At 35.2% G+C, this 14510-nt stretch overlaps 1 protein-coding gene across 1 annotated transcript in view; it reads left to right on the plus strand.

The window, feature by feature from the left end:
- Window positions 1-14510, plus strand: part of CKAP5 (cytoskeleton associated protein 5) — a 138362-nt gene that overhangs the window by 91963 nt on the left and 31889 nt on the right. Inside the window, exons 14-23 of the mRNA XM_037838906.1 lie at window positions 3235-3348; window positions 3641-3751; window positions 4705-4797; window positions 9028-9213; window positions 9657-9751; window positions 11858-11915; window positions 12006-12131; window positions 12694-12833; window positions 12966-13140; window positions 13730-13843. Of these exons, the coding sequence (XP_037694834.1) occupies window positions 3235-3348; window positions 3641-3751; window positions 4705-4797; window positions 9028-9213; window positions 9657-9751; window positions 11858-11915; window positions 12006-12131; window positions 12694-12833; window positions 12966-13140; window positions 13730-13843 (1212 nt within the window). The remainder of the gene's footprint in view (window positions 1-3234; window positions 3349-3640; window positions 3752-4704; window positions 4798-9027; window positions 9214-9656; window positions 9752-11857; window positions 11916-12005; window positions 12132-12693; window positions 12834-12965; window positions 13141-13729; window positions 13844-14510) is intronic.

Here is a 14510-nt window from a genome sequence, read left to right on the forward strand (position 1 = left end):
AGCTTCACTAGCTGTTAGAGAGATGCAAATTAAGACCACAATGAGATACCATCTAACACTGGTTAGAATGGCTGCCATTAAGCAAACAGGAAACTACAAATGCTGGAGGGGATGTGGAGAAATTGGAACTCTTATTCACTGTTGGTGGGACTGTATAATGGTTCAGCCACTCTGGAAGTCAGTCTGGCAGTTCCTTAGAAAACCAGATATAGAGTTACCATTCGATCCAGCGATTGCCCTTCTCGGTATATACCTGGAAGATCGGAAAGCAGTGACACGAACAGATATCTGCACGCCAATGTTCATAGCAGCATTATTCACAATTGCCAAGAGATGGAAACAACCCAAATGTCCTCCAACAGATGAGTGGATAAGTAAAATGTGGTATATACACACGATGGAATACTACGCGGCAGTAAGAAGGAACGATCTCGTGAAACATATGACAATATGGATGAACCTTGAAGACATAATGCTGAGCGAAATAAGCCAGGCACAAAAAGAGAAATATTATATGCTACCACTAATGTGAACTTTGAAAAATGTAAAACAAATGGTTTATAATGTAGAATGTAGGGGAACTAGTAGTAGAGAACAATTAAGGAAGGGGGAACAGTAATCCAAGAAGAACAGATAAGCTATTTAACGTTCTGGGGATGCCCAGGAATGACTATGGTCTGTTAATTTCTGATGGATATAGTAGGAGCAAGTTCACAGAAATGTTGCTATATTAGGTAACTTTCTTGGGGTAAAGTAGGAACATGTTGGAAGTTAAGCAGTTATTTTAGGTTAGTTGTCTTTTTCTTACTCCCTTGTTATGGTCTCTTTGAAATGTTCTTTTATTGTATGTTTGTTTTCTTTTTAACTTTTTTTTCATACAGTTGATTTAAAAAAGAAGGGAAAGTTAAAAAAAAAAAAAAGATTTAGTGCCCCCTTGAGGAGCCTGTGGAGAATGCAGGGGTATTCGCCTACCCCACCTCCATGGTTGCTAACATGACCACAGACATAGGGGCCTGGTGGTTTGATGGGTTGAGCCCTCTACCACAGGTTTTACCCTTGGGAAGGCGGTTGCTGCAAAGGAGAGGCTAGGCCTCCCTGTGGTTGTGCCTAAGAGTCTCCTCCCGAATGCCTCTCTGTTGCTCAGATGTGGCCCTGTCTCTCTAGCTAAGGCAACTTGAAAGGTGAAATCACTGCCCTCCCCCCTACGTGGGGGACAGACACCCAGGGGAGTGAATCTCCCTGGCAACGTGGAATATGACTCCCGGGGAGGAATGTAGACCTGGCATCGTGGGACGGAGAACATCTTCTTGACCAAAAAGGGGATGTGAAAGGAAATGAAATAAGCTTCAGTGGCAGAGAGATTCCAAAATGAGCCGAGAGGTCACTCTGGTGGGCACTCTTATGAACACTTTGGACAACCCTTTTTAGGTTCTAAAGAATTGGGGTAGCTGGTGGTGGATACCTGAAACTATCAAACTGCAACCCAGAACCCATGAATCTCGAAGACAGTTGTATAAAAATGTAGCTTATGAGGGGTGACAATGGGATTGGGAAAGCCATAAGGACCACACTCCACTTTGTCTAGTTTATGGATGGATGAGTAGAAAAATAGGGGAAGGAAACAAACAGACAAAGGTACCCAGTGTTCTTTTTTACTTCAATTGCTCTTTTTCACTCTAATTATTATTCTTGTTATTTTTGTGTGTGTGCTAATGAAGGTGTCAGGGATTGATTTGGGTGATGAATGTACCACTATGTAATGGTACTGTAAACAATCGAAAGTACGATTTGATTTGTATGACTGCGTGGTATGTGAATATATCTCAATAAAATGAAGATTAAAAAAAAAAAAAAAAAACTGAGTGAAATTAAATTAGATCCAGGAATTTAAATAGAATCTTAGCAAATGGAATCTAAGAGGTGCAATAAAAAGTATGACCAATTGAAGTTTTATTCCAGGATGGTTTAATATTAATATTGTAAAATTTACTAGATAAATTGCTCAAAAGAAATCTATCATTTCAGATATTGTTAACAGAATCTAATAAATTTTAACACCCTTCTTGATAAAAATTCTTAACCACATAGAAATGGATGGATACTTTGACATGATTAAATAAATAGACGGATAGATAGATAGATTGGTTGATCTACATATAGTAATAGATATGGCAAACCAAAAACCAGCATCATGCTTAGTGGTGAAACACTGGAAGCATTCTCATTAAAATGAGAAATGTTAAAAAAAAGGTTGCTCTTATTATTATTATTGCTTAATAATGTTCTGTAATTAGAAAAAAAAAATAAGAGGTATTAATATTAGGAAGGAAGAGTTGTTCATTATTTGTGAATTATTTATAGATTATATGCTGATATAAGTATATGTAAAATCCAAGCAAGTCATCTGAAAAACTACTAAAACAATAAAAAGATTGAATGAGGTGACCATCTTCAGCATATCCAGAATGCTTATTGAGATTCCTATTTCAGTCTCTTTTTCTTTGCAAGCTATATAGTTCTACAGTAACTAGTAATATATTCCCATATTCCCCTTTATTTGGGGCTCCTTGTGGTTAAGTATTGAGTAAATGTTTTAAATTAACAACTGTCCTTTACTAATGTAGGAAAACTTCAGTGTTTAATTCTCAAATTAATCTGTAATATAGTATAATTGTAGTCAATTTTTATTTCATTTATCTCATTCTGAATCAGAGGTTCTTTCTGTTTTTTAAATTGTGGAAACATATATGGAACCTCAACTTTTCTCATCTCAACCACTCCCAAATATACCATTTAGTGGGATTAACCAGGTTTGCAATATTGTGCTTCCCACACCACCATTCATTACCACAAATTTCCCATCACCCCAAACAGAAACCATTATGCATTAACTCCTCATTCCCCTTCCTGCCGCCTCTGGTAAACCTGTTCTCTACTTTCTGTATTTCCATATTCTATCTGTTTTGTATGAGTGGATCATACAGTATCTGTCCCTTTAATGATTCAGAGGTTCTTAATATTGAGTCTTCAGATTCTACCATTGATGGTCTTGAAGGAGTCTTTCTGCCCTTGAAACTGCTAAATTCTGTGGGCCTGAAAAAAAATATGCATTTTGTTGTGGGGGTTATCCCTCATTTTAATCAGATATTCAAGGCAGTCTGTGACCCCCAAAAAGTTTAACAACCACTGTTCTAAACCGTTAAGTGGCTTATGTTTTTTAAAAATTAATTTTAGGCTGGTGGGCCACCTAAGAAGGGGAAGCCAGCTGCGCCAGGAGGCACAGGGAACACTGGAACCAAGAACAAGAAAGGATTAGATACCAAAGAAATCGTGGAGCCTGAGCTCTCGGTCAGTATTATATATGGACCTCAAACTCAAAAAACTGTGGAAAGTTGAAACCTGTGAGAAAATCTGAGATCTTTCTTTTGCTGGGTTCTACACCTTATAGTAAATCAATGTCTTTTAGCTTATTGAAACTGCCTTGAGCGTACCAGACCTCCCCTTTATGGCAGTATAATAGAAACTTCATATACTTTAGCATGCCTATGGGAGTATTCTTTTAGTTTTCACTAGCGTATTTTTACAGTCTTGAAATGTTTTCTTATGCAATTCCTCATTTTTATATTTTTGTATCTGACAGATTGAAATATGTGAAGAAAAAGCTTCAGCTGTCCTTCCCTCTAACTGTATACAACTTCTAGACAGTAGTAACTGGAAAGAAAGGCTGGCTTCTATGGAAGAGTTCCAGAAGGTGGGTACACAAGGATGAATTGAGTGTGGAAGAAAATTAAATTTTATGGGGACAATGAAATTGACAAATGAAGTATTTGTCTTCATTGCTGTTTGATAACCAGTAAATATGTTTCACTGTGTTAACAAAAGATGAGGGTTTTATTTTTTTATAGCTGTGTAATGTTTATTTTCAGCATCTGTATTCTATGACTTATCTCAACTTATAACTTAGTGCTTACTCGAGAAAATTAGGTTCTCATTCTGAATTATAAGGCTTAGATGAATTTCAGAATTATGGTACTTGTTCATTAAACTTATTAGACAGAGCTCTCCATTTAAATCACCCCTTATCCATTTCTTTGTTTTCCCCTTTGTCAAATGATTCCTTGGTATAACAGAACATTATCTCCTGGTATGAGAAACTTCTTTCAAAATCCAGGAGTGGAAAGAAACACAGTAGTTCATTCTGGCATATGCTGTGTAGTTCTAATGAGGAGGAATGTGAAGAAACTGAAGGAGCATTGGGACTTGAGGCAGGAGACCTGGCTTCTAGTCTTGCATCTGTCCCTTATCTGGTTTAGACCTGACTTTCTGTGTCTTTGATATTTAGTACTTAAGCACTTCTAACCTACCCTATTTCACTATGTCTCTAGGAAAATCAAATAAGACAAACTATGTATAAGTAGTTCCTGCCACACACTAAGCTAATGAAAACTGATTCTGTTACATTCTTTAGAAGAAAGTATTTATGAATTCCTCAAACGTCAAAAAACGAGTTCCAATGATGATAATTTAGCCATATGCCAAACTAAAGTGTTAGAAAAGAAACTATATAAGTTCCGTCTAAAATCCTCCTCAATTCCATTCCGCTTCCTCCTTCAGAAGTAACCACTTACTTGATTTTGGAATTTAGTATTCTTTTGAAATTAGTCTTTAATCCTTAACTCTCTCACTATCCTGTTTTACGTCAAGGCTGTTGAACTAATGGACCGATCTGAAATGCCATGCCAGGCGTTAGTGAGGATGCTGGCCAAGAAACCTGGATGGAAAGAAACTAATTTTCAGGTATTTTTAAATTGGAGATTTAATGTCTTTTAACATACAAGTAATTTCGATTACATTATCCTGTGAGGTAAAAGAGAGGTATAGTTTTTAGTAATGGTATTTAGCATGACTATTTTAAAAAACATTCAACCAGTGTATCATCTTTTTAAATGTGTACATTTCAATTAAACATGTAACTATAACTTTGTATAATTAGTAGTTTATATATATTTATATATTTTTTCTCATTATTTAGGCCTAGAAACCCTCTGATTTTTGTGTATTCAAGGAAAAATACTGTGAAAGCTTTCTTATTCATTTGGGTAAATAATAAATGCAGTATTTAATCTGCCGGTGCAAATTTACCACATAGTTTGTGGCATCATTAACTGATGATAAAACAAAATGTAGCAATACTAACTTAATAGTCTAAAAAAGAAGTAGAAGAGAGAGGTAAAGGAAAGTTGAGAGTTGATACAGAGGGGAAAAAGAAAAGTTTCCTTCTCTCTTTTTATATAGACCTAATGGAAGGGTGTTGGATTTTATCACATGCTTTTTTGGGGGGTGAGAGGGACATCTATTAGATGATCATGTGGGTTTTTCCCCTTTACTCCATTAGTATAATGAATTACATTGATTCATTTTGAATATTGAACCAACCTTACATTCCTGAGATAAATCCCATTTTTGTCATGGTATGTAATCCTTTTCATTATGTTAATGGATTCAGTTTGCTACTCTTTTATTGAGAATTTTTGTGACTATATTCATAAGGGGTATCAGTCTGTATTTTTCTTGAGATATCACTGTTTGACTTTGGTAATAGGATAATACTGGCCTCACAGAATGAGTTGGAAAGTGTTTCCTCCTCTTTTATCTTTTTGAAGAGTTGGTGAAATGAAGTACTGTTGTTAATTTATTTTGAAAAGTTTTAAAATTCTTTAAACCACTGAAGGCATCTCATCCTGGGCTTTTCGGGTTTCAGGGGGAGGTAGGGGTGGAGGCGGAGTTTTCTGAATACTAATTCATTCTCTTGTTGTAGGTCTTTCCTGATTTCCTGTTTCTTCTCACTCAGTTTTGGTACTTTGAGTTTCCCTGGGAATTTGTCCTTTTCATCTGGATTATCTAATTTGTTGATATACAGTTATTCATAGTATTCCCAAAGTCTTTTTAATTTATTGCACCTCTTTCATTCCTAATTTTAGAAATTTGTGTTCTCTCTCTTTTTTTCTTGTTCTGTCTATCTAAAGGCTTGCCAATATTTTTTATTCTTTTTAAAAACCGATTTTTGGTTTCATTATTTTTCTCTATTTTTCCATTCTCTATTTCATTTATTTCCACACTGATCTTTATTATTTCTTTTCTTCTGCTTGTTTGGATTTAGTTTTCTCTTTCTCTAGTTTTTTAAGGTGGAAGAATAGGTTATTGATTTGAGATTCTTCTTTGTTGATCTTCTGTCTAGTTGGTCTATTATTGAAAGTAGAGTATCAAAATCTCCAACTAATATTGTTGAATTACTTGTTTTTTTGCCATCAATTCTGACAGTTTTGCTTCATTTTGGGGGCTCTGTTGCTCAGTGCATATATGTTCATATTTGATGGATAGACCCTTTTATCATTATAAAAGCCTTCTTTGTCTCTAGTAACAATTTTTGTCGTCAGATCTATTTGATCTGATACTAGTATAGCCATTTCAGCACATTTTTCAGTTATCTTTTTTAATCCTTATACTTTCAAGCTTTTAGTGTCTTTGAATCTAATTTTTTTTTTTTTTTTTTGCAGAAAATATTTAGTTATATTGTGTTTTGTTGTCCATTCTGCCAATCTTTTTAAATTGGGGTGTTTAATACATTTACATTTAATGTAATTACTGATAAGGTAGAGTTTATGTCTGCCATTTTGCTGTTTGTTTTCTATATATCTTATGTCTTGTTTATTCCTCTGTAACTCTATTATTGCCTTCTCTTGTGTTAAATATTTTCTGGTTGTCATTTTAATTCCTTTGTCATTTACTTCGTTACATATGTTTTTATTTTCTTAGGATTTCAGTTGAATCTTAATCTGTAACAATCTAAATATAATTTAATTTCTGTAGTATACAAAAACTTTGCTCCAATGTAACTCCTTTTTTTCCTCCTTTTTTGCTATGATTGTCATACAAATTATATCTTTATACATTATAAGCCCATCAGCAGAGTTTTATAATTACTGCTTTATGCAGGTTTTGTTTTTTTTAGCAGATAGGAGAAAAAAAGAGTTACAAACAAAAATCCCTTTACCAATATTCCTTATTTTTGTGTGGATTCATGTTACTGTTTAGGGCCCTTTCAGGTGTTTCCTGGGCATGTGTGCAGCCTCATGTGCACATGCCTTCTAGACTCTCAAAACCCCCTCTAGAAATCTTATTCCTCTTCCTTTTAATTTTTTAAAATCTCATTATCTTCCTTCTAAGTTTTTTGCCAAGCTCTTGCTTGCCCCAACTGGTATTATAGCCTCAGGCAGCTGCAATGTTAAACAGTCATTGTAGATTGTTTTTGAAACATTGCAGATGGGTGTTTTCTAACTACATTAGTCCAAGTCAGGTAAAGTAGGAAGAGGTCTTACAAATTGGGCTTTGCAGGGTGCTGCCAGACAAGTCAAGTAGTGACAGTGCTCTGGGGTTGAGACTTTTTGAGGACCTCCAAACCTAGTCTACCCCACTCCAGTGACTGCACAGCTGCAGATTTTCACAGCTACCCTGGTTGCAAGGCTGCTGGTTTTCATAGCTGCTATGAAGGTGTTGCGGTTTGCTAATGCAGCCGTTATGCAAAATACCAGAAATGGATTGGCTTTTTAAAGGGGGTTGATTTAGTTACAAAGTTACAGTCGTAAGGCCATAAAAGTGTCCAAGCTAAGGCGTCAACAACAGGGTACCTTCACAGAAGAATGACCAATGGTGTCTGGAATACCTCTGTTAGATGGGAAGGCACATGGCTAACATCTTCTTTTGCTCCGAGGTTGTGTTTCAAAATGGCTTTTTCCCAGGACATTTCTCTCTAGGCGTCTGGGAGTATTCTCATAGTTTCTCCCAGGCAAACTCTGGAGTAGCAAAAGTCTACATTCAATGGCCATCTTCAAAATGTCTCTCTTGGCTGTAGCTGACATCAGGGGTCCGCAATGCCAAACATGTCTAAGCATCAGCGTCAGCAGACGTCTGGGGCCTGTGTGGCTCTCTTTTAAAGTACTCCAGTGATTAAATCAAGACCCATGTTGAATCGGTGGGGTCATATCTCCATAGAAACAACCTGATCCAAAGACTCCAACCTAATCAACATTGATATGTCTGCCCCCACAGTATTGCATTAAAGAACATGGCATTTTGGGGGACATAATACATCCAAACCGGTGTCACAGAAGGGGACAGGGTTGGGAATAGGCCAAGTTAAATTACCACAAAGCTCACTGCTCTCCTTACAAAGAAAGATTCAGCAGTTTTTCTTTAAATGCTCTTTTTTATTCTTGTAAACCTTAGGTTAATTTCCAGTGTTCTGAAAAAAATTGATTTTGATTATTATTGCCACTGTTTTCATTGCTTTTATGGAGGAGAAGATTTTGTAGATGTTTGCTTCACCATTGCATAACTCCCTCCCAGAATAATTAAATTTTGAAAGAGGTTGCTTATTATCTAAATGGATCTGTAGTTGATGGAATTTATAGTAGCTTAACAAAGTAAAGTCGAAATAGAAATATTTATGAGTAAAGAGGCCGTAAGTCCACCATGCTATTTATGTTTTTAAATTGTTTACCACAACTTCTTCCTTGCTTCCATTTAAAAACCTGCAAGTCCTCTTAATTTTCCCAAGTTCTGTTGTGTGTGGATGCATGAGGGTTATAGTTTTTTGTAATGAGCTATTATGGTCATAAGTATCTCAGGATATGTATCCAGTACCAAATACAAATAAACATAAGGAGGAGAATATTGAAATCAGCTTTCTCAATTCATAAACTTTCCACATGATAAACATTGCTTGTTAATATTTTGAAGCATTATTGAGTGGTTTGGTTTGTTTCTCTCTTCACTGTCAATTCGCTACTTTAATTGGTAAGTGATAACAACTAAAGGATAAAAATTCTGCTTTGTTTAAAATTCTGATTTTAGTTTGGTTATGTTCACAGCTGTCTCTGTGTTACATCTTTAAGCTACTATAAAAATAAGTAAATAAGTAATTCTCTTTGGCTTACTCATAACTTTATGATGCTTGTCTTTATTCAGGTGATGCAGATGAAGCTCCATGTAGTTGCTGTGATGGCCCAGAAGGGAAATTTTTCCAAAACTTCAGCTCAGATTGTATTAGATGGCCTTGTAGACAAGATTGGAGATGTGAAGTGTGGGAACAATGCAAAAGAAGCTATGACAGCAATAGCCGAAGCTTGTATGTTGCCTTGGACAGCTGAACAGGTCAGTAATATAAACCTTTCCTTCCCCAAGTTTCCTCATTGTCTCCCAAATTTGTAATTTCAGGCTTACTAATTAAATTTTAGTTTTTATCTTCTGGAGTAAAACCCTTTTGATGCTGCATTTTTATTGTTGCCTTTAATAACAAACTATTGCCTGATAATTAAAAATTTACCTTAATCAAGAATAGTCTATTAAAAAGGAGAGTAATTTTATCTTTAGACGGTACAACAGAGATCACTGATAAAGATGTAAACAGTTCAGATTGCTTTTAATACTATTTTCACTTACCTCATTTTCTTGTGTAAGATAAATATATATCTAAGGCATTTTCAGCATTTGTTTTAGCATCAGAAAAACCGTTTGCCTTATTATCGTGCCATATATATATTTCAATGAGAAATATGAAAGAAAGCATCAGTCTGTTGTTTTTCCCCCTGTTCCAGGTTATGTCAATGGCTTTCTCACAGAAGAATCCCAAGAATCAGTCAGAAACTCTGAATTGGCTATCAAATGCGATAAAAGAATTTGGATTTTCTGGGTAAGTCACAGAGAAATCAAGTAAAAATGAATGTTTTGCCAGCCTCTAATTGATGATTATAATATTTGTCATAGCTATTTCTATTTGTTTTTTGAGAAACCAGAGTTAGAGTGCTAATTTACATAAAACAAAAGCCCTTTAGATTTCCAAAGTCTATCTTTACTTCTATTCCTGCATTTGATATCCACTTACAGAATTCTCTAAGTTATTTTTCCTGGAATGTTGATCGGTGTCCAACAGAAAAGCCAATTCCAACAGTTTCTAGTTAAATACATTTGAAAATTACTATGTATCTTTCTGTTTAGAGACCTACAGTGCATATTGGTAAATTAAAGGATTTGAGAGATCCTGAAATAAACTCATTTGACTTTGTTTAACCACTCTTTCCCAAACTTATTTTCATAAAGAACACATTTGTTTGTTTATTTTTTTTTTTAAGGAAATTTTATATTACTTCATGCAAGGCACTTTTCTAAGCAATTTACAAATAATTCATTTGATTTAACTCACAACCATGCGTGTGGAATTGTTATTATCCCTTCTTATAATTAAGGAAACTAAAAAAACACAGAAACCTAAGTATTCTGCCCAAGTCACAGCTAGGAAGTGGCAAAGATTTGAATCCAGGCATTTTGTTTTCAAGAGAGAATATTCTTAACGACTACACTATGCTGCCTTTTTCTGTGCCATGCTGTTTTTCACAACATACTTCTTAATATCCTGCAAAATAGAGTTCTGAGTTCTACCAGTTGAAGAAACACTAGGAGCTATCATTCAAGTAATGCGAGGAATTGTTTGTTCTGTTACTACTCTGGTGTCCTGCCATAGTTGATGGTATTGATATAATCCCTTCTGAATTGTACAGTTTTTGATGTTAAACTAATCTTGTAACATGACATAAAAGCCAGGTAAATATTTTCCTCTTGTTTCATTCATCCATGATCTTTCATTTGCTCATTCATTTAACAACTACTTATTGAACACTTACAATTTCCAATCTTTTGTTCTGGGCCCTGGGAATTTATCATGGAAAAAATTCCTGCCTTCATGGGATTTATATTTGACTAATAAAAGATGGTCAGTAAGCAGCAAAATATATCAAGAGGTATAAGAACAATGGAATAAAAATAAAGCAGGATAAGAAACTGGGTAGCGTCATCCTGGAGAGGTTGGGGTGGTGTTATTTTCTGTAGGTTAATAAGAGTCCTTCCTGAAAAAAAAAAATGACGTTTGAGCAGAAACCTATAGACCATGGGAGAAGAGCATTCTAGATCAAGGGAACAGCAAGTGCAAGAGCCCTAAGGTAGAATCACACATAATATATTCAGAAATAGCAAGGAGGCCAATATAACTGGAGTGAAATGAGTAAGGGGGTTGGGGAGTAGTAAGAGATGAGATTGGAGGAAGAACAGGGTGCTGAGTTATGCAGGGCCTCATAAATGTTTAAGTTGGGAAACCGTTCGAGAGTTTTGAGCAGAAGAGTAACAGGATGTTTTTGACTATCATCAGAGAGAACAGATAGTGGCAATCAAGGGCAGAAGCAGAGAGACAAGTTCATAGGCTATTGGAATAATCCTGTTGAGAGACTGTAGTGACTTGGACATAGTCTGTAGAGATGGAAGTATTAGGACTTGGGATAGATTTTTAAAGTAGAGCTGAAGAAGATACTGAATTTAAAAGAAGAGAGGAGTCAAGAATGACTTTGAGGAGTCATGGTGGCCTGAGCAGCTAGAAGAGTGATGTGACTCAACTGAAGTAGGACAGACTGTAGGAAAAACAGGTTTTGGGGGTAGTTGTAGACAATCAGGAGTCTGGTTTTTGACATGTTAGGTGTAGGATGTCTGCTAAACGTAAAAATAGAGATGTCACAAAGCCAGTTGGATATATGAATTTGGTGTCAGGAGAGAGGTCTAGACTGGATTTAGGAGCAATTGACATGGTAGATGGTGTTTAAAGTTCACTTGAAAGTGAGTGTAGAAAGAGAATAGATGAAACCCAGGACATCCAAAGGTAGCTAGTCATAGACTCTGGCTTTCTAAAACTTTTGAGTATTTTGAAGATTTCATTTGTTTGTTTGTTTATAATTCTAAATGATATTTCTTCCAGGTTGAATGTCAAAGCTTTCATTAGCAATGTGAAGACAGCTCTTGCTGCAACAAACCCAGTGAGTATATGCCAGCATATGTAGCAGCATTATAGCCATTTTTGTGGTTCTGTTCTGACATGGAAAGTTCTTTTTGTTTTTGTCTGGCAGGCTGTGAGGACCTCTGCCATCACCCTGCTTGGTGTAATGTATCTGTATGTTGGTCCCTCTTTGCGAATGTTCTTTGAGGATGAGAAACCTGCCCTCCTATCCCAAATAGATGCAGAATTTGAAAAGGTAAGGATTCTACAAATGATATAATTTATTGGTAGACTCAAGAATGCTCATATTAATTGGTTAAATTTAAACTTCTAACACTTTGGAATAAAGAATATATATATGACTTTGCCTATGAGGAAGAGAACTGGGTAGGAGAGGAGATTTTCATCTTTATGTCTTTTTGATCCTTTGAAATTTCAAGCATTGTGAATATATTACTTATTCAAAAAGTATAGTAAGAAAACATTTCTTAAAATTTAACATTAAAAAACTTGGCCCTCCTTGAATAACCTTTCTAACTGAAATTGCTGCTGAGTATTCACAGACTTGGTTTCTTGTCTTGGGCATGCAAGTCAAAAAACAGCTTCATGGTTGAGAAGTTAGATTTTAATATGTTTGTATAAAAATACCTTTGCCATGTGGTCTCAAAATTGGAACCTGGGTAGGGATTAAAATGTCTACTATATGAATATTAAGTATTATGAATAAATTTGGAATTTTGACACAGGCACTGTTCCCTCTAATTTGTTTATTCCCACATCCTTCATTAGTTTAATTACCTTTGTTTGCTTATGTGTAGATGCAAGGACAAAGCCCACCTGCTCCAACTAGAGGGATTTCCAAGCACAGCACAAATGGTACAGATGAAGGAGAAGACGGAGATGAGCCAGATGAAGGGGGCAGTGATGTTGTTGATCTTTTGCCAAGGACAGAGATCAGGTAGGTTTTGATCTGTGAATTGGTTTATTCTTAATGGTGTCTCCTCTGTGAACTCAGTCAAGGGTACTTCTATGACATCATTATTCTTTTAGGGATCTGGAATTAAGGGTTCTGTCTTCTGCTGTTTTTCAGTGATAAAATCACTTCAGAGTTGGTGTCTAAGATTGGTGACAAGAATTGGAAGATCCGGAAAGAAGGCTTAGATGAAGTAGCAGGCATTATCAATGAAGCAAAATTTATCCAACCAAATATAGGTGAACTTCCAACTGCCTTGAAGGGTCGGCTCAATGATTCAAATAAAATCTTGGTATGTGGAGCATATGCCTGTTCTTTTTATTTATTTATTTATTTTCTAGAGGTTCTTTTTCAGTACAACTTTCACTAGCAAAAAATGAATGGTCACTTTATTTGCTTTAAACTAGAAATAGCTTCCTTTAATTCCTTAAGTGTGATTCAAGATATGTTTGTGGAAAGCAGATTTATTAATAAAATTTTCATAAATCTCAGAATTTGCTTTTTATAGGAATCCAATATTAAATATCTTTATATAAAACCTCTTATAATACACGTAAATATGCTTAATTTATAACTTTTAAATTTGGATTTTTGAGTCAGGGTTTTCTTAAACTAGGTCTTACCTTATCATAAAATTATAAAGCAGTGTAATCAGTAGTCTAAAATTCTAGTAATTTGGTCTTAGGAATGGATAAAAGAAGAGGTCATGGCCTAAAAATTATTACTAAGCCAATTAGAATAGCATCATAACAAGTTGATTTCTCTGTATCTTAAGTAGACCAGAAACTTCCTACTGTATTGACTATATAGCAGAAATTTGCAAAACTTTGAGCAGATCTCACTCATGGTTTGAACATAAAGTGTTTGCTTTTTCTACTCAGGTGCAACAGACATTGAATATCCTCCAGCAAATGGCAGTAGCCATGGGCCCAAACATCAGGCAACATGTGAAGAACTTGGGTATCCCTGTCATCACAGTCCTTGGAGATAGCAAGGTAAACTTAAACTCTTTTCACCATAGCTCCATTCTAGAATAGGTCAACCACATTCTTGGGCTAAAAATAATTCTCTTTCCTAGAGCATATTTAAGAGTTTATATGCTTTTTAAAGAAGAGAATTTTAGGGGTAAAACAGTGAAGATTTTTATCTCCCAGGCAGTATTAGGATGACCAGATAAATCACTTACTAGCTTTGTGACCCTTAGATAAGTTATCTTCTCTGCAGCTCAGTTTATCTTTGAAATATGATTCTTGCATAATTAAAGTCTGTATGTAAAGGTATGTTGTATTGTGCCTATCATATAGTATGCATTCAGTAAATGGTTGCTACTATGATTATGACATCATTGTAAAAAGTATTGGTGTAAATAGAAGTTGAATAAATACATGAATTTTGTGGTCATGTGCTTTTTTTTATAGGTTTTCCACATACTACTAGAGTAGGCTCTTGTAGTTCAGTAACATCTTTTAGATTCACAGTCCTGGAATTAGTTCTGTTTTCAGTTCCAGGCCTTTTATATTTAGCCTTAGAATATTTGAGTTACTTTTTTGTAATTATTTTAATTTGAGGAATTGTCTATTTTAATATTCTTCATGTCAATATATCCATCTCATTCTATGAATACAAACTAATATAACTTAAATGTTGTATATAAACATAACT

Source organism: Choloepus didactylus, chromosome 6 (assembly GCF_015220235.1).
Source record: "Choloepus didactylus isolate mChoDid1 chromosome 6, mChoDid1.pri, whole genome shotgun sequence".
Lineage (NCBI taxonomy): Eukaryota > Metazoa > Chordata > Mammalia > Pilosa > Megalonychidae > Choloepus > Choloepus didactylus.